The sequence below is a fragment of the Vulpes vulpes genome, chromosome 6 (genome assembly GCF_048418805.1).
Source record: "Vulpes vulpes isolate BD-2025 chromosome 6, VulVul3, whole genome shotgun sequence".
NCBI classification, from domain to species: domain Eukaryota; kingdom Metazoa; phylum Chordata; class Mammalia; order Carnivora; family Canidae; genus Vulpes; species Vulpes vulpes.
Window position 1 is genome coordinate 88,263,774 of NC_132785.1, and position 19,248 is coordinate 88,283,021.

Sequence of the window (19,248 nt, forward strand, 5' to 3'; positions counted from 1 at the left end):
TCAAGAGTAGCACGCTCCAATGACTGAGCCAGCCAGGGACCCATAGGATTGGTGACTTTTAAATTGGCATAGAAGGATGAGGAGAAATTCTTCCCCCAAGAGAGTACATACATAAGATTAGAATCACCTCGAAAGCTTTTCTTAAAATCCTTGATCCCAAAGATTCTGATGTAGGAACATCTCCCTGCCTGCACCTGGCCACTCACCCAGTGAGAAGAATGTTCCTGTCCCTCAGGGGAGGTGAGCACAAAAAAATGGTGTGAAAACCACTGTAATGTACCCCAAAGTGGCCTAATATATAGATATCAGAACATAAATAAAAATCCAATTTGTAGGGCTGGTGGGATGGGGAAGTTATTGCTTAATGGTTAGAGTTTTTGGGGTGATGCAAATGTTTGGGAAGTAGTGGTAATGGTAGAAGAACAATGTGAATGTAGTTAATGCCACTAAATTTTAAAATGGCACACCTTGTTATGATTTACCACCATTTAAAAAATGAATATACCAAAAGTCATTGAATTATATACTTTATTATTTTTTAAAGATTTTTTAAAAATTTATTCATGAGTGACACAGAGAGAGGTAGACACACGGGTAGAGGGAGAAGCAGGCTCCCCACAGGGAGCCTGATGTGGAACTTGATCCCAGGATTCTGGGATCATGACCGGAGCCAAAGGCAGATGCTCAACTGCTGAGCCACCCAAGGCCCTGAATTATATACTTTAAATAGGGGAACTACATGGTTTTCATTAGAATAGCGTATGAGATGTTCTTTTCAGTGTTCCAATGGAAAATTCATGCTTTTTCTTCAGTTATTCAGTTCATTCAGAACATTAGATTTACCTCACCCATTAGCAAATATTTACTACTAGATCAAAGAGAAAATAATGAAGAGAAATTGCTTGTGATGGCTAATCTTGTAAGGTGGGGTCAGGAAGAGACAGGGGTTTCTGAGGCCCGCTAGAGCAGGTAGGAGAACTGGCCTGTTGGCAGAACATTTGGAGAAGATCTACCAGTGACTAAGTAAGTATACCCTGTTACTTTTCAGTTTGGTACTAGACATGTGGAGCTTAGCTTCAGCTATCTTATCACAATATATAATTATTTCATCAGAAAACATGTCTACATCTAAACACAGCCTGCAGCTCAAGCTTTGGAACACATTTATTATATGCTGTCAGAGAAAGAAAAAATGGTTTGGATTTCACTATTTATAGTTTAATCTCCTTATTAGTGGATAAATCAGAGAACATAAAATTGGCAGAAACCTCAGTGGTCATTTAAATGTCAGTGTAACATATTTGCCCATATTTCACACTTGAAAACCATCTTTTTAAAGTCACCTTTGCATGTGTCCAGCTCCATAAAAGAAAATATTTAAATCTCTGTCATCCTATAATTCAGCTTTAAAATATTTATATCCTTTGAAAGTACAAAAAGACATTTTCTACCCATGCCTCTCTACCTTAAATAAATTTTACAGTTCATTAGATAACATTTTCATTCACTCAAAGCAAAATATCTCTGGAAACTTTTACTTATTAAGGAGGATTTGTACGTAAGTTGTTTTATATCCTATACCAGTATTTAGTATTCATGAAGAAATCTAGAAGCCTGGAAACTCGTGTCTAAGCTAACAGGTTTTACAACCCCATTTTTTTTTTTAAGATTTTATTTATTTTATCTTTTTTTAAGATTTTAAGATTTTTTTAAGATTTATAAAACTTAAGATTTTTTATTTTATTTATTTTATCTCATTTATTCATGAGAGAGAGAGAGAGAGGCAGAGACACAGGCAGAGGAAGAAGCAGGCTCCATGTGGGGAGCCCGATGTGGGACTGGATCCGGATCCCAGGTCTCCAGGATCACGCCCTGGGCTGAAGGCGGCGCTAAACCTCTGAGCCACCCAGGCTGCCCTACTACCCCATTTTTATGTTTAACAGATGTACCTCCCTCAAGGCAGTACTGAGTTACAAATGTAGTAACAAAAGATGGCAGCGCTTGAAGATTAAACCTCTAAATGCTAATGCTCCCAAATTCCCTGCATGGGTTCCCCAGCTAAAGAGGTTGTTAGCAATCCACCTGTAAAGCACTACAATATAGGAGGTGGATCAGGAAACAGATAAAACCACAGCAGGGGGCGGGCGGGAGCTCTGGGCCTCTTGGCTAAAATCAGCGAGAATCCCTGCCTCCTGAATTTGTTCCAGTACAGGTCCCTGCATTTTAGGATAGTCAACATTACCCCTTCCTCTGTCAGGCCATATGAATTCCTGTGACTGTGCAATAAGCAAAAACGTCTATCAAACTTGGTAAGACACACCAAAGAATTCAGCTTGGCAGCATACCTTTTCACTTTTCTTCATAATAGGAATTCAATGTTATGCTAGTCTCTCCCAACAAATGGTGCATTCAGGGATTAAAATATTCTTCATAGCTAAGGCCATTTACTTAAAAACTTACCTCCATTAGCTGCTCATCCAGTTTTACTTGTTTCTTTTTCAGGCCTTCATTTTCCAAATGAATCGTTTCTAATTCTCTTTCAAGGGAATTCATCTGACTGACCTGCTGAAGAACAAAAAAAATTCCCGATTAAAAAAAGGAAGCCCTTGAGTTGCTCTACTTTATTTTGACAAATTGATGCTAGGCAGAAATCTTAACCCTTGGAAGAAAGTGGAGTTCACTCATTGAAGGAAAATAATATAATTCAGTGCACGGATTACATTTAAGTAGTATGGTTTTTAATCATCACTGCTTATAGAGAACAGATTCCATAAGGCACCTGGCTTTCAAACATCAGTGCCATTATACATGCAGGACATAAGCCCATGCCCATATTTATATATATATGCATAACCAGTAAGTACACATCCCTGAAAGAAAACTTCCACGAAATATTTATCCTTACCATGAGCCATGTACTCTGTTATTTTCTAGCATTTTTTATTAATAAAAAAGGCTGGTGCTTCACTAAATCGATTTCATGATCTTCTATTCTGAATCCGCAGTGGGAAAAAACATGGGGAAAAAAGTGGACCTTGGGGAAAAATTTAAGGTTTAACACTGAGAGTACATAAAACATGAGTTTAGAACTCCATTCTCATTTATAAAGATGAAATTAGAAGATTTTTATGAGATTTTTGGAATTCTCTATTATAGGAAGAATCTAATGACCTACGTGACCCTGGAATTTACAATATTGCTAAGTAGAAAATATAGCCACACTTCTAGAATGCTGATTTTGGTTTCTATCAAAAAGAGCTGAGGAGAGGAGTAAGAATTGTTAAAGAGAAGCATAAACTTTTCGGGTTAAAACCCATCATTAGACTTTTCCCTTAGCAGGTGGATGAAACCCTTTGTCTTTCTGAAAACTTTACCTGAATGAACCTAAAATCATATAGTATTTCAGCTTTAGAGCACAAACCAGTCTTCTTATTGCCTATGGTCATGGAAAGGTTCACAAACCTAAAACTTTCATACAATTTTTATAACAGAAGGGAATAATCATTCGTCATTCTTCCCAGATTTTTATACAAACCATAATCTTTAGAAGAGGAGGGTAACGGTGAAAACTCTTGAGTTTTAGTTTAGAAGAAGAAAGAAAGAAAAACAAGTAACAACAAGAACACCCAGGGTAACATTGGTCTTAGAACTCCTACTTCATGGAACAAAGTACAGAAAGCGAACTGAACTTGGTCCAGTCTCCAGCATGGTCCCTAAAGATCTCCTCTTCTTGGTGTTCATACCTCTGTGTAGTTTCCTGTGTGAGGGTTAGTCTGTGTGACCAATAGAATAGAGCAGAAATGATGGGTGTGGCACTTCCAGGATTACCTTATAAAAAGCATTACAGCTTTTGTCATGATCTTTTGGGATCTCTATTTCTTTCTCTCCTATCACTCCCTGCCCTGTCCTGGGAAAAGGCCCAAGTATTGAGGAGCTGAGGCCTCTGGTAGTCAGCCAGCAAGGAACAGAAGCTTCCTCCTCACAGTTACATGACTGGACTTGGAAGTGAATCCTCTAGTTCCAGTGAAGCCTTCAGATAAATGAAGTCCCAGCTGGTATGTGGACTGCAGCCTCATGAGACCCTGAGCCAGAACCACTCAGCTGAGCTGCATCTGAATTCCCCACCTACAGAAACTGTGAGACAACCAATGTTTGTTGTCTGAATTTGTTATATAGCAACTTGTAACGAATACAGATCATGTTAAAATGTTTCTAATATTCAGGATATATATATTAAAAAATATATTCTACTAATTTAAAAGGGCTTTAATACTCCTGAAGATGATTAACCATTTTCATTATGTACGCTTAAAGTTAACTGCTCCTTTTCAACCATCACTCAATCAAAAAGAACTATGGCCCTATTTGAGAAGATTACAAAAGTACAGATAAATAGAAGAACCAAAATATAACTCTGTAATCATTTCCTTGGAAGCATGCAGGGAAAGAAACCTACGCCTATGCTCAGGGACACATCATAGTAAGGACATAGATACATGGAATAAACTCTCAAAACTCACCTTCCTATTAGTAGGAGGCTGTTCCTTTGGAAACTGTTCACACTCTCTCTTTAAGCTCAACTTCTCTTGCTCTGTGGGCTTCATAGTAGCTGATGGGTTTAGATGTTTCTGATGCTTGGGAGGAATAAGGCTGGATTCCAACTGACGGACCTAATAAGAACATATGTGAGAGGAAGAAATATTAATATAATCATCCGGCAAGAAAACAAAACACAACACAACACAACACAATGACCATAAGCAAAGTTTTTTTTTTTCAGCACTCGGGTTTTGTTGTATTAAAAACTTCTTTTTTTTTTTTTTTTTTCCAGTCAAGTCTGCCAATTCTGGAAGAAATGATCCTTCTAGGTAAATCTATTTTTACTCTGGTTGTGTCTAAAAATCCAACACTGTAAGGATCAGACAAAGAAAAGGGGGCCTCTGGATCTACCAAACTGCTAGAAGTCAATAGTGTGACTGTCCAGAAAACAGATGTAGTCCCAGGCACTTTCTCTCTGACATGAACATAACTTGAGTCAATGAGGTGATCAACTGAGTCAATGAGGTCCCATCAACTTTGTATTGGGACGGTTCACATCTGAAACAATGCACTGATCTCAACCAAGTTCCATGAGGGCAGCGACCATGTCTATCTCGTTCAACATTGTTCAACTGAGAGCAGAGTTTCTGGCACAGAGTATGTTCTAAATGACTCTCTATGGCTCTTCAGAGAGCTCTTCCTTCAAAGAGATGTTTAAGTACAGGTTAAACACAGTTGGTCAGCTACTTAGTAGAAGTAAAGAATATAGACATCAGTTTAGTGGCTGGAAAAAGTCATCCTTAGAGACCATTCTAACCTTGAAATGCAGAGTCTTTAAAAAGGGGTACCTTTTCTCTTATGAAGAGCTAGCCCAACAAGTTGTGAGTCTAATTTTGCTATTTTTGTACTACCAGTCTTGGCGGTTAGTCTATTTGAATGAAGGATATATGATTAACATAATTTCCATGAGGCTATTCTGGAGAGGAGGGTTAAAATCACTGATTTTAATATAGAACTGATCATATAAAATGAAAAATATTGTCTAAATGTACCAGGATAAAATTATTTGCAAGTAAGTGATAAATTATGTATTCTTATTTTAAAAAGATTATTCATTTATTTATTCATGAGAGACAGAGAGAGAAAGAGAAAGAGAAAGGCAGAGACACAGGCAGAGGGAGAAGCAGGCCCCACGGAGGAAGCCCAACGTGGGACCCGATCCCGGGTCTCCAGGATCACACCCCGGGCCAAAGGCAGCGCTAAACCGCCCAGCCACCCGGGCTGCCCTAATTATGTATTCTTAAAGTAAGTCTGTCATAGCAGAATACTCAAACCCACACCTTAGAAGCATTTCAATCATATCAAACATTCATTTTCATATCAAACTAAATACTGTCAAACATTTGCCACCATGTGTGGCTTTTTAAGTCACCTTCTCCCGGGAGTGCGTGAGCTCTGCTTTGGTGTTCCGTACCACGGTATGGAGTCTCTCATTCTCTTGCCAAAGCAGCTGTTGTTCCTCCTTTACCAGATGATCCATCTTGTCCCAAGTCAGCCTTTGCTGCTGGTTATGGAATCCTGATGGATGGCTGGCTATTTCTGGGGCCCAGTTCTTAAGAGTAAACTGAAGAGTTAAGCCTTGAAAACAAGCTGATTTCTGTTTTGAGTATATTTATTCAATGATGAGCCCCATCAAGTTTAACAGCAAAGAGAACTGTAGGGCAAGTCCCAATTCTATAGAGAACCCAAGTGCATAGAGTGCGGTGGCCTTAAAAATTGCTTCATACTTATGGAGTTCATGCTTTGGCCCCAGAGAACCATTCTTTTGGTTAAACAGAGGACACAAAGAGAACTTCAAACTCCACGGCTAACTTGAAAGCTTTCACAAGCTAAACTCTTTTCACATTTGCAATCAGATCCTTTCTTAGAATCCTAAGCACAAACTGTCTATGTAATTGAGGTCTGAACTCCAGAACATGCTTTTAGCTACCAAAGTGATTTTTTAGGGGGTCCTGGAAACTGCTTTAAAAAAGGGAACAAGTAGGTAAGGCTTTTGCTTTTAAAGCCAAAACATGAAAAAGAAAAGTTACAATCTCATTTTGGGAAAAATGTCAGCCCAGAAGTTAAAAATGGAAACAACTATTTTCCTTTAAAAAAAAAATAAAATAAAAAGAAGGCACCTGGCTGGCTCAGTTGGTAAGAACATGCTGACTCTTAGACTCTTGGTCATGAGTTCAAGCCCCACATTGGGTGTGGAGCCCACTTAAAAATTATATATTACATATATATATGTAAAATGAAAGTATCACCAAGATATAAAATAACTGGATTAAAATAACTGCCCTACTTTTATGGTAGGACAAAATCTTAATATCTCCACAAGGCTGACATCTGTAATTCCATTTCATTTATATACACATAGGTGAAGCAGAATTGTGAAATATTAAAATGAGACAACACACTTTATACAACATCGAAATATATGCTTTGTTACTATAAAATAACTCAGCATGGTCTTCTGTCTTGCACAATACAAAAAAATAACCTTGTCACTACAGTTCCATTTATATGAAGTTCAGAAACAGGCATCCCTAACCTATGGTGGCAGAGGGTAGAGAAGTGGTTCCCTTGTGGTTATCAACTGGAGGGGAGACCAGAGAGACTGCTGGGTGCTGGAAATGTTCTATATTTTGAGCTAGGAGGTGTTTACGCAAATATAAACATATGCATATACACTGATAGGTATGTAAAATATACATACTGGCCTTTGAACAGCACAGGTTTGAATTGCATGGGTCCACTTACACACAGATTTCTTTTTTCTTTTTTTTTTTTAAGATTTCTTGATAAATACAGTACCATAAATGTATTTTATATTTTCTTTTCTCTAGCTTTATTGTAAGAATACAGTATACAATATGTATAATACACAGAATATGTGTTGACTGTTTATATTATTGGTAAGGCTTCCAGTCAACAGTAGCCTTAGCTATTCTACTTAAGTTTTGGGGGAGTCAGAAATTATATGTGGATTTCTGACTGCACAGGGAGCTGGGGATCCTAACTCCTACATTGTTCAAGGGTCAGCTCTATATTTATGTCAATACATGTATGCATCTATAAAACTTACGTTATAGTCTTAAAATCTGTGCACCTTACTGTATAAAGTTATACCTCAATAAAAAAGAAATTACCTTATCATCAGCATTCTGAAGTTGCTTATATAAAGACACCACTTCTTGTTTTAAAGCCTCCTTTTCCTGCTGAGTAACTCGAAGGTCAGATTTAATCAGTGACATTTGCAAGTTTACATTCTGCAGGGTGTCTTCTAAATTCTGGACCTGCATCATGAGAACAATCTTGCACTGTGATACAGATCCTCATGGTCTTACCAAAGCATGCCCAGAAACAAATGAGCTAGGACAAGAGATTTCCAAAGTCCCTTCTGTTTCTATTTACTATATACAGCTCTTTTCAGTAGCTTAGTGGAAATCCCAGATATTATACTGTATTATAATCCCAGGATGTTATATTTAGGTCAATGATGAACTGTTTCTATAACAAGGTATTGCTGATATAGTCATCTGGTATATTACCAAGTGGTATCTTATAGAACCAGTGAGAACCAACTGGCAAGACAAAAGATGGCCTTACTGAATCTCGTAGAAATTGTGTTTTAGCCAGTGGTGTTGGTTAGCAAAGGACCTCTTAGTTGAAAATGAAAATCCATAGTTGTTAGAACCCTACTCCATGCTAACATCTAATATCCATTTTAATTAAAAATAATTTAAATTTGTAAAAGCAATGTTGATAGAGATCTTTAACAGGGCATGAATCTGCCTTAGAAATCCTTTTTCTAGGGGTGCCTGGGTGGCTCAGTCAGTTAAGGTCTGCCTTCAGCTCAGGTCATGATCCTAGGATTCTGGGATCTAGTCCTGCATTGGGTTCCCCGCTCAGTGGGTAATCTGCTTCTCCCACTGCCCTCCCCTACCCCTGCTCACGATCTCTCTCCCTCTCTCTAATAGTAAAATCTTTTAAAAAAGAAATCCTTTTTCTTAATGAGAAACAAGCAGTCATTTCTACACCTTATGATCAGATAATCTCATAATTATAATAATGAGCTTTGAGGGAAGTGTTCAAATTATTTCATCACACTATAGCATGTGACAGATATGAGTCAAGTTGAATCATTCTGAGCCTTCCTGGGCCAAGTCCACCTAGAATATTCTTTCTATGGGGAGCTCTGTTGGAATATGTAGGAGAATATTAACTGCGCAGATGAAACAAGAGTTGTCCACATACCTTTTCCTGTGAAGCCACTAGTTGGGACTTTAAGGTTTCACTCTGGTGTTCCCAAGACTTCTGTTCTTGCTTCATAGTAGCTATTCTGTGCTCTAAAAGACTTGATTTTGCCAACTGTTCCAGGAAAAGAAAAGAGGTAACAAGCGCATATTTGCATATACATCTAGCCTCAATTTATATACCTCTGCATATGCTGAGAAGATCAAGCACCATCTATTTACATGGTGGAGCAGGGCAAGGTGAAAGAAAGGTGTTTTCCTGATTCCCTTTCTACCTTTAACTTTGAAGAGTCTCCTTTTTGGGGGGCAATTTCCATTTTTCTCTCTCATTGCCTCATTGTGGGTGAGAAATGGTTGGAAGGCAATTAGAATTTTCAAGAAGCCCCTGGGAGGCTTAGCCAGTTGGGTATCTGACTCTTGATTTCAGCTCAGGGTTATGAGATTGAGCCCCACTTTGGGCTCTGGGCTGGGCACAGAGCCTGCTTAGGATTCTCTTTTTCCCTCTCCCCTCCCCATAGCTCCCTCCAGTCTCGAGAGTGTACCATAATAGGAAAATATGGAATGCCTATTAGGGCAGGTGGGACAAAAGCAGTGTTTTGGGGGTTTGCTAGGGAAAATACAATAGAAAAAAAGTGTCAGTGTAATAGATCTCAGATTATTAAATGCAACAATATTTCTATCATATGTTAATAGTGATATATTTAAATAACATACATTAAAGAGCATCTGGGTGGCTCAGTCGGTTAAGGGTCTGACTCTTGATTTTGGCTAAGGTCCTGATCTCAGGGTCATGAGACTGAGCCCCAGGTTGGGCATGGAGCCTGTTTAAGATTCTCTCTGGCCCCCTCTCCCCCCGTCCCCCACCTCTACTCGTGCTCAAAATAATAAATAAATAACAAACAAATACACAGACATTTCAATAATACATATTAAGTAGCATGGTTATATATTAAAATAAGATAAACTATATATATAATAATTATTAACCAATGTAGACTCCTATCAAAATCATGACCTCAGGAATTCTGAGATCACATAAGGGCAGCCGAACTGCTGCTCTCGGAGACCTTGGAACAATTAGGGTGAAGTGAGAGGCCCATGTGCCACTGTCCAGAGAAATGCTCATTATGGTATATACTGTACAATAGTGGTAAAAAGTCTTATGTTTACTACCTTATCCACACAGCTATTTAATTCTTCACTCAGAGCTTCCTTTTCTTTCAGCAGTTTTTCATTGTAGCTTAGAACACTAGAAAGTTTTTGCTGGAAGTCAGAGAGATCAGGACATCTGTGCAGCTGTAAGAGATAAACAATCCCATCATATCTCATGGCTGTACTTATAAAGAGGTATTTATAAACAGGGCATTTTCGTGGCTGCTGCTATTTCCCTATCTGCATAGATATTTCAGGGGACATATAAACTCTAGGGAATTAAATTTAACAAAATGTTCCCTGCTAGATTCTCTCCAATCTCTAATGACTGCCAAAATATCTGCCCAAATAGATTCACATAGACAGACACCATTACATAGTGGTCCTGGCTTTCCGTTTTTACCTTCAGGGTAAAATACTGCCATTCTGTTACCAGTATAACTTGTGTATGTCTATAGCACAATACATTTTCCTCACGCTTTTTTAACTAGAAAAAAATCTTTTTCAGAAATCTCAGTATAGACTATAGAATCCGTGAACCAAGTACAGTGCATCAAAGGGCAAGTTTTAAAGCTAAAACAATCAGCATTTTCCCTTTGGAAGAGGCCAAAACTGCCTTGCTTAGTAAAATGTTAATGGTGGACACACTGGCTTCCTCCTCTGTACTGGAGTCAAGACAAACCAGACCGTTCCTTTTCTGTTTCGGTATCAGCCTTACTAGGATTGATGCTTTTGGTCAGATAATTCTTTGTTTTGGGGGCTATGCTGTGCACTGGAGGATGGTTACAGCCTCTCTGGTTTTACCTATCAGATGCCTGTAGCACTCCTCTCCCCACACACCACTTGTGAAAACCAAATATGGCCCTAGACATGGCTAAATGTCCCTGGGTGGAGGAGTAATTCGCATCTCTCCACAAATACTGCCTTAAAGAGACTGATGATTTCTTATACTTCTTTCCCAGAGTTCGTACATTTTAAATTTCCCTCTGTTTCACCTGGCTTTCACGTTTTCAATTCTTTATTATTCATGATGATTTTATGGCCATCATTTTACTTCACACTGTAAGTTCTTACACATTTAGCTTTAGGAATGACAAAATAGACTTTAAGGGTTGAATCTTATCTTCAACTGACAACAAGTCCAGCATACCTTACAAATCTGAAGTCAGAAGGACATAGGAAAATGTATTTTAAAGTGGCTAGGCATTGGTTTATGAAAGGACCGGTCTCCTTTGCTAGCTACCTTGCTTTCTTGCCCCCAGACCCTCATAAAACTTGGTACCGTTTTGAGTGTACAGACTGGCACGAGAGTTCTGCTGATGCTACTTGTATTTCTTTTCTGTGCAACAGAGAATTTCTCATTCACAAAATACTTTTACTTGTATTAGGTCCTACAGAGTGGCACATACTTCCTAGGCCCAAGCTGTACAGCAGCAACAATGGGCTGGATACTGTCCTACTGTTGTGATCCAAGAGAGTCCAGGTGCCACGAAACAACTTCTACCAAAGGCAGAAAGGGCTCACCATTTTTCCACTTCACTATTTATACCAATGCCTCTGTAAAAAATATACAATAAAAATGTGCTGAATGATGTCCTCCTCGTGCTATTTTACTCCCCGATCCACTCCATTTCTTCTGATCTTTAGCTCAGTGAAGTCACAAAACACGCATTTCCCATGCTATGGATTTGGAGCCCGTCATTAACATCTTAAAGACTGAACAACAGATTTTCAAAATGTAAAGGAGATAAGTATGCCCATGGTAACAAGGATGAACTTGGTCATAACAGTTTTAGAATACTTGTGCACTACAGAAAGGCCCTTTTAATTTCTGGAATGTTTATCATGGCAGACAGCTTCTGTTATGGCGGAACAAATAAACCTTGCATAGCAGCACCTGACTTGAAAGGGTTCTTATAAAGTTCTTTATCAGTTACCAAAACTAGGTATTAGGAGATATACAAATTCCCTGGAAGTATTACAATCCTATTAGGAAATCAAGACTTATAGGAGTCAACAGATCAACACCAACATAAAATTCCGTGGCAGAGACTCAATATTTCAGCATTCAGAAGATACCTTTATGCTCATAAGCTGAACAGACACAAGTGAGAGAATTTTATAATCTAAGGATGTCATAGTATCAAAGTAAATCTATGGTGAAGCAAATTAAAAAAGCAGAATCCTGATTTATAAATCAGGAGTGCTCAAAGTTCAGAATAAAGAATTTAAAAAAGGACAACATTCAGGATATAACTTTAAGGTGAACCCTCTTATATTTAAAAGCAAGTCTTTGTTTGAAACTTTGAAATAGGTTTCTTTAAGCCAAATTGCTAAGTGAGACTGCATCCCTGATAATGTTCTAGAATTTACTCATTCGCCCGGGAGAGATGCCTCAAACTTTCTATAAGAATAAAGGGAAAGAGGGACGAGCTTCACCTATGTCTCACAAATCTAGATGAATAGTTACTAAAGTTACGAGCAAGAGAGTCACTTTCTTTTAGACAAACTTATATTGCTTTATCACCTGGCCAGAAGAGAGCAGAACAACAAATTCCTAAATTGAAGTGGTTGTGATTGATTTCTAGTACAGAATTCCAGGCTACAGCATATGTAAGTTACACAACTAGAACAGCATTCAGAGAATTAGCACTAGGAGCCCTTTCTTATAAGTGGGCTCATTCTGCAAACCCTCAGTTTTACTAAGCAGGTTGACAGGACTCTATATGAAAGATATTTGGTGGCTAGAAAACCAGACCATCAGGTGCCATATTGTTCTAGGAGTCTCCCCGCTGCCACCCACTCCAAGCAGCAGTCTTACTTGTTTCATTTTCTCCAGTTCATCTTTGAGAAGGAGGTTTTCCTGTTCCACCATATGAGTCTGTATTTTAACTTCAGAGAGCTCTGCCTCCAGAGAAGACACTAAAGCTGAGGACTAAGAGGAAAAATTAGAAAGTCAAGTAAGGGACATCTTCCTGTAGCTTGGGGAAATTTACTAGGTTCGCAAAAGGCAGAGGTCAGGAAACCCTAGCCCAAATTCAGGACACACTTCTTTTTTTAAATTTAAATTTAATTAATTAACATATAATGTATTATTGGTTTCCAAGGTAGAGGTCAGTGATTCTCAGTCTTAACAGCCAGTGCTCACCACATCATGTGCCCTTCTTAATGCCCATCACTCAGTTACTCCCCTAACTCCCTCCCCTCCTGCCATCCCCAGTTCGTTTCCTGATTAAGAGTCTCTTATGGTTTGTCTCCCTCTCTGATTTCATCTTTTCTTTTTTTCCTTTCCTTTATGATCATTATCCTCAGTCAAAACTGTCTTTTGAAAGATCGTGCACCTAAACGGTACGAACATAATTTCTCACGTAGGTTTTGCAGGTTTGTTCACTGCAAAGCTACCTTCTCTCGGGGGAGATAGTTTGAGACAACAAATATCGTGTTTCTCTTGAAACTCCTGTTGGTTTACTTCAGTGGATTTTTGCCTACAACAGTTATTAACTCTCGTGTTTGCCTAATGATGACTTTCTATTTCCTTCTTTCTTTCTACATTTATTAACTGGAATTTTGCCGTGAAGAAGAACTGTTATTTCTCCCTCATTTATTTAACTTTTTTTTTTTAATTTTTTTTTTTATTTATGATAGTCACAGAAAGAGAGAGAGGCAGAGACACAGGCAGAGGGAGAAGCAGGCTCCATGCACCGGGAGCCCGATGTGGGATTCGATCCCGGGTCTCCAGGATCACGCCCTGGGCCAAAGGCAGGCGCCAAAACGCTGCGCCACCCAGGGATCCCTTATTTAACTTTTAATATCAGGATGTACCCATACACATTTATTTTATATTTATTTTATGCTATACTAGAATTACTTATTTTGTTGATCAAACCATTCCAGCTGTTAACCAAACCATTAGAAGCTCCTTCAGGTGGGGCTCTGTGTCCTTTTAATATGCCCTCTTTTTTTAAACACTTTTTTCTTTCTGATACCATGAGGTGTTCCAGGCACATCCTGCATTTTCCCTGCTCCTGCCCTGGAATCAATCATTTTCCAAGGAGCCCTGATTTCTTCTATAGAAGAATGGTGTTTAGACCCCAAGATCTGGGCACTCTATATTCAAATACCTAAAGCTTTGTCTCAATCTGTACACATATTAAGAAATGTGAGTTTATACTAATACCTCAAATTCCAGCCTAACACCAGAGGGTTCATTTTAATTTCCCCATTTTCTTACTTAGAGCTTCCTTCTCCAACAGTGAGAGACTCAGTTCTGTTGCCTATAATCCAGCTAGTTATTTTTTCAATTCTAACATACACAGTTTCGGAATTACTAACTTCTCCCCCATGACAAACACATTTACTGACTAGCTTATTACAGCATTTGTGTACACATCTTTCTATCTTTAGCCCTACAGTATGAAGTCAGATAATAATTTCCAAATTACTTGATTATTTTCTTCCCCATTGTAATTATGTTACCCATTTATAATATGGTTAGGTTCATTTCTTAGTGTTTGTATTCCTTGTTGGTATCCCCCGCCATCTTGATTGATTTTAATTGTGCATTTATTTTGGGGTATGTGAAGAGCTTGTAAAACATTGCTTGATTCTAAGAGCCAGAGCTATGTGAAAAGATATACTCAGGGTAATGGTACTCCTTTCCCTCACTCCTTTGACAACATTCCTATTCCTCTCTTCCATCCCTTTCCCGCCCATTCTCTACAGGTAACCGAATCTTTAGTTTCTGGTTTATCATTCTTGTGTTTCTCTCACACAAATGAGCAAGTATATGTGTATTTTTCAACGTCCCTTTCTCTCTTACATGAACAGAGGCACTCGGTACTTTTTCGTGCTCTTCTTTTTCACTTAACATTATGTCCTGGAAATAATTTCATATCCGTAGAGGTCTTTCTCTCTCTGTTTCCCTCTCTCCCTTCTTTCCTTCCTTTTATAGCTACATAATAGTACTTTAAGGTGTCACTGTATCCATCATATTTATCCAACCACTCTCCTATGTATGAACATCTAGGTTGTTTCCAAGCTCTGTACATATGAATACTCACATTGTTGGAAGTGTACCTTTAGGTAAATCCCTAGAAAGAGGATTTTTGGGACAAATGGTAAGCTCATATGTAATTTTGTCAAGTAGTGGGAAATTTCCTTCCAGAAGGATAATGCCATTTTACACCCCCACCAGCAATGTATAAAAGTACCTGCTTCCCCAAAGTGTTGCCAATAGAAAGTCCTATTTTTATTTTTTTATTTTTTTATTTTTTTATTTTTTTATTTTTTGAAAGTCCTATTTTTAAATTGCTTCCAATTACATAGGTGAGAAAAGATTTATCAGCATTTTTTTAATTTACAGTTTTCTAATTATGAGTGATCTGGGGCATTTTTAAAAAAGATTTTATTTATTTATTTGACTGAGAGAGAAAAAGAGAGAGAGAACTTGAGCAGGAGGTGGAGCAGAGGGAGAGGAGAAGCAGATTCCCTGCTGAGCAGGGAACCTCACACAGGGCTGGATCCCAGAACCCTGAGAGCATGACCCGAGCTGAAGGCAGATGCTTAACCAACTGAGCCACCCAGGCACTCTGATTTCGGGTATTTCCCATGGGCTTGAGGGCTATTTTTATCTCTCTCTCTCTCTTTTTTTTTGGTGAATTATTTATTCATGTTTTTTCTCAGTTTGTGATCAGATTTTGGTCCTAAGTCCATGAATTTTTAAGAGCTTTTTACATAGTAAGCATATTAGCCCTACTCTCTGTGGTATGTGATATAAATATTTTTCTCCTAGTTTGTGAATTGTCTTTTGACTTCGTTTATGGTATTTTTTGCCATGAAAATTTTTTCTTAATAATTTTCTTTTTTTTTTTTGTCTCTGGTTTATGAGTCATAGTTGGATGGCTTTTCTCTACACTAAGGTAAGACAAACTCATCCATATTTTCTTCTAGTACTTACCTAGTTTTGTTTCTGATATTTAGACTCCTATTCCAATTTGAGTTTATCCTTACATACTGTATAAGGTATGGTTCTAATTTTATTTGTTCCCAAATGTCCACAGAGTTGTCCAGGAACCACTTATTTAAAAATATATATATTCATCTTTACCCCACTGATTTGAGAAGGTACCTTTGTTATATACTAAGTTTCCATCTCCACTGGAGTCCAATTCTATACTTTCTATTTGCCTGTTCATCTGCTGGTACCACACTGTTTTAATTATTAAGACTTTATACATAAATTTAATAACAGTGTTGTTTTATTTCTTGGGATTTCCTCCCAGAAGACTGTAGCGTGGCCATACTCCATACCTGCGCTTTGCATTGTTCCAGTTCTTCTTTCAGATTAGACTTTTCTTGTTTCCATTCCTCAAATGTACTGTGTCCTGGCTCTTCATCCTTCTGGCATAGCATTTCTGCCAGACGTTCATTAAGTTCTTGCAGTTCTTTCTCATTTTGAGAGTTCTTTTGGCTAAGTTCTATATTTTCCAAATCCAACTGTTGGTTTTTGGTTTTTAATTCTGAAATCTAATTAAATTGAAATGAATTTTAAAAACTAGTTACCCGACTTGTAGGAGAAAACAGATATAGAAAGTACCTGGTTCTTTCCTCTATGTAGATAAATATTTATATGTATATACGTACACCCACACCCTTAATAATAGAAATAATACAGTGCTCATTATTACATATTCAATCAGCTGGGAAGTGTACGAAGAAGTGACAGATCCTCAGTTCAGTCTCACTCCACTGTTCACAGCTGGGTATGTATCTTTCCAGACTATTTTCTATGTATATACAAAGCTCGTATGCACATAGATGTTTTTCTCTTTATAACAAAAATTTGAATCATTTCAGATGTTTGGACAGCCTGCTTTTTCCCCTTATAGCAACTTACAGACTTTTATCTTTCTAACTCAGTCCATTCAGAAACTACCACATGCTGTTTTTAAGTGGCTATAGTATATTCTATGTGTCAAGACATTCCATTCCCACATTGACAGACGTATAGGTTTGTTATCATTCTTTTTATTATGAAGATACAGAACAATCTTTTGAAAAATTCATTTACACATGGTAGCATTTTGTATTTAGGATCATTTTCTTAGAAGTAAGGCTGCTGGCTTAGAAGGTCTGCATACACATTACTATTTTTGTTTTAAGATTTAATTTATTTATTCATGAGACACAGAGCGAGATTGAGACAGAGACAGAGGCAGAGGGAGAAGCAGGCTCCCCACAGGGAACCCAGGACCCCAGGATCATGCTCTGATGCTCTGAGCTGATGGAGGATGCTCAACCGCTGAGCCACCCAGGCAGCCCATGAGCCACTCAGGTGCCCCCACATTACTGTTTTGATAGGTATCTCCAAAGTACCTTCCTCATATTGTTGTCAACTTATAGTCCTATCAAGAATGAATGAGTACATTCATTTCCTCACACTTTTTAAAAGTCTAGATGCTATGTTTAATTTTTGCTAATCTGAAAGATGAAAAAAAGAAAATTAATTTGTACTTCCCTAATAAGGTTATCTTTTTATATGTTGTATTTTTTCCCTTTACTTAACTCCTCAAATCAATTATCTGCTTTCAACTGGGTTTTGCCATTTATTTGTAAGAGTACAGAATATATTTTGGATCTTAAGACCTTGTCTGTTTCAAGTTCTGAAAAATGCTTTTTTCCCAGGATATCCTTGTCTTTTGGCTGTTTCAGACAGATTTTTTTTTTTTTTTAAGATTTTATTCATTTGAGGAAAGGAGAGCACACAAGTAGGGGTAGATGCAGAAGGTAAGGGAGAAGCAGACTCCCCACTGAGCTGGGAGCCTGATGCAGGGCGAGATCCCAGGACGCTGGGACCATCAGCCCAGCTGAAGACAGCTACCTAAACGAACTGAGCCACCTAGGCACCCTTGTTTCAGACAGATTCTTAAATGGCCTTCGCTTGCACAACTGCATGTTGTGAGATTACACAAATTGGGCACTGAATGGCTCAAGCTAACTGAATACATTGTAATTCTATGAAAAGATATAGTGATGAACTATTACTCTATATCTGAACTTAGCTTTCTGGTTTCAATCATGGTGATAAAAGAGGAACAAGGTAATATTAATTGCAAGAATGTGAGGGATAGAGCTAGTATCTCAGAGATATGGTTTTAGAGGTATCATCTCCCCATTCCCACTGATTACAAAGCTTGTATTAAGCACTCAGAATCTAGAAATAATTGGTAGATTATTATAGTCACCAAGAAACAGAAACCTAGTTTAGAGTCAGCAGGGATGAGTTTCCATTCTGAAATTCAGGATTTACAAGTTTACCATCATTAGCTACATGTTAATGCAGTAGCATGTCCTATAAATTTATAAATAACAAATAAAGACAATTTCAGAATCAAAAAACACTGGGAAATAGTAAGTATCTCCTTACCTGTTTCTTTAAATTTTCAGCCATCTTCTGAACTGCCGCTTTTTCCTGTTTTACAGTTTCTATTTTTTGCCTAAAAGGACAGTGAAAATAGAACCTAAGAGTTAGGCTTTAAAAGTGGAAGCAAAACAGTTTTAGTCCTCACAAAAATGCCTTAAGAAAATTTAAGTATATGTCTTACCACATTTCTTCCTGAGATCCATTTAATTTCCCTAATTTCAGGTTAGAAATGCTATCTTCTTCATTTAAAGTAGTAATTTCATTTCTTAAAATAGAATTTTCTTCTTGAAGCTTCTCAGATTCATATCTGAATTACAGAGATAAAAAAATAGTTATAATAAGGCAATCATCTGGCATCTTTGGAAAATGCTTTCTAGTAATTTCCAATAAAACAAGTATTCCATGCCAGTTAAAAAGAGAAGTCTAAATTAGTAGACTTTTAGTAATGGAAGTCAAGCTATGACATATTGACTCATTTCTTTTGGGAAGTTAAGGATTTCACTAAAAGACGTTAGGGAAGTGTGGCTAAAACACTTGAGCATGGAGACAGGAATTGAGACTCTGCCCACCATGGTTGCTAATTTTCTCAGTGGCAAGCATACTGCTTTGAGTAACTTCATTTATCTCAGTCTCAAGTCCTACTGGCTCTGAATAAGCATAAGCCATCTTACTAAGCTGTATTTAGCTTTAGTTACAGGCCTCAGGGTACCTAGGGAAAGAAAGTTCCCTACATAAATAAAAGACCACACTGAAATATGTACACTCATGTTTACTTTGTGATTTTTCCCCCAACTCATTATATCCTAGGATTTTTAGAACTAAAAATGGTCCGAA

General features: G+C 37.8%; 1 protein-coding gene across 40 annotated transcripts in view; it reads right to left on the reverse strand.

The window, feature by feature from the left end:
* The window catches only part of NIN (ninein), a 98,346-nt gene that overhangs the window by 11,968 nt on the left and 67,130 nt on the right, over positions 1-19,248 (reverse strand). For 11 of the 40 annotated variants that reach the window (XR_012002165.1, XR_012002162.1, XR_012002166.1 and 8 more), the window contains 10 exons: positions 18,596-18,721; positions 18,418-18,487; positions 16,302-16,517; positions 12,814-12,927; positions 10,014-10,136; positions 8,842-8,955; positions 7,734-7,880; positions 5,972-6,151; positions 4,521-4,670; positions 2,461-2,562 (listed from right to left, as the gene is read on the reverse strand). Coding sequence is in view for 28 of the 40 variants with exons in the window: in XM_072761522.1 (XP_072617623.1) it covers positions 2,461-2,562; positions 4,521-4,670; positions 5,972-6,151; positions 7,734-7,880; positions 8,842-8,955; positions 10,014-10,136; positions 12,814-12,927; positions 16,302-16,517; positions 18,418-18,487; positions 18,596-18,721 (1,342 nt within the window). In the remaining 12 variants the exon portion in view is untranslated. Of the gene's footprint in view, positions 1-2,460; positions 2,566-4,520; positions 4,671-5,971; positions 6,164-7,733; positions 7,881-8,841; positions 8,956-10,013; positions 10,137-12,813; positions 12,928-16,301; positions 16,518-18,417; positions 18,488-18,595; positions 18,722-19,248 lie in introns of all 40 variants that reach the window. The other 29 variants (XR_012002163.1, XR_012002164.1, XR_012002161.1 and 26 more) reach the window with 3 other exon arrangements.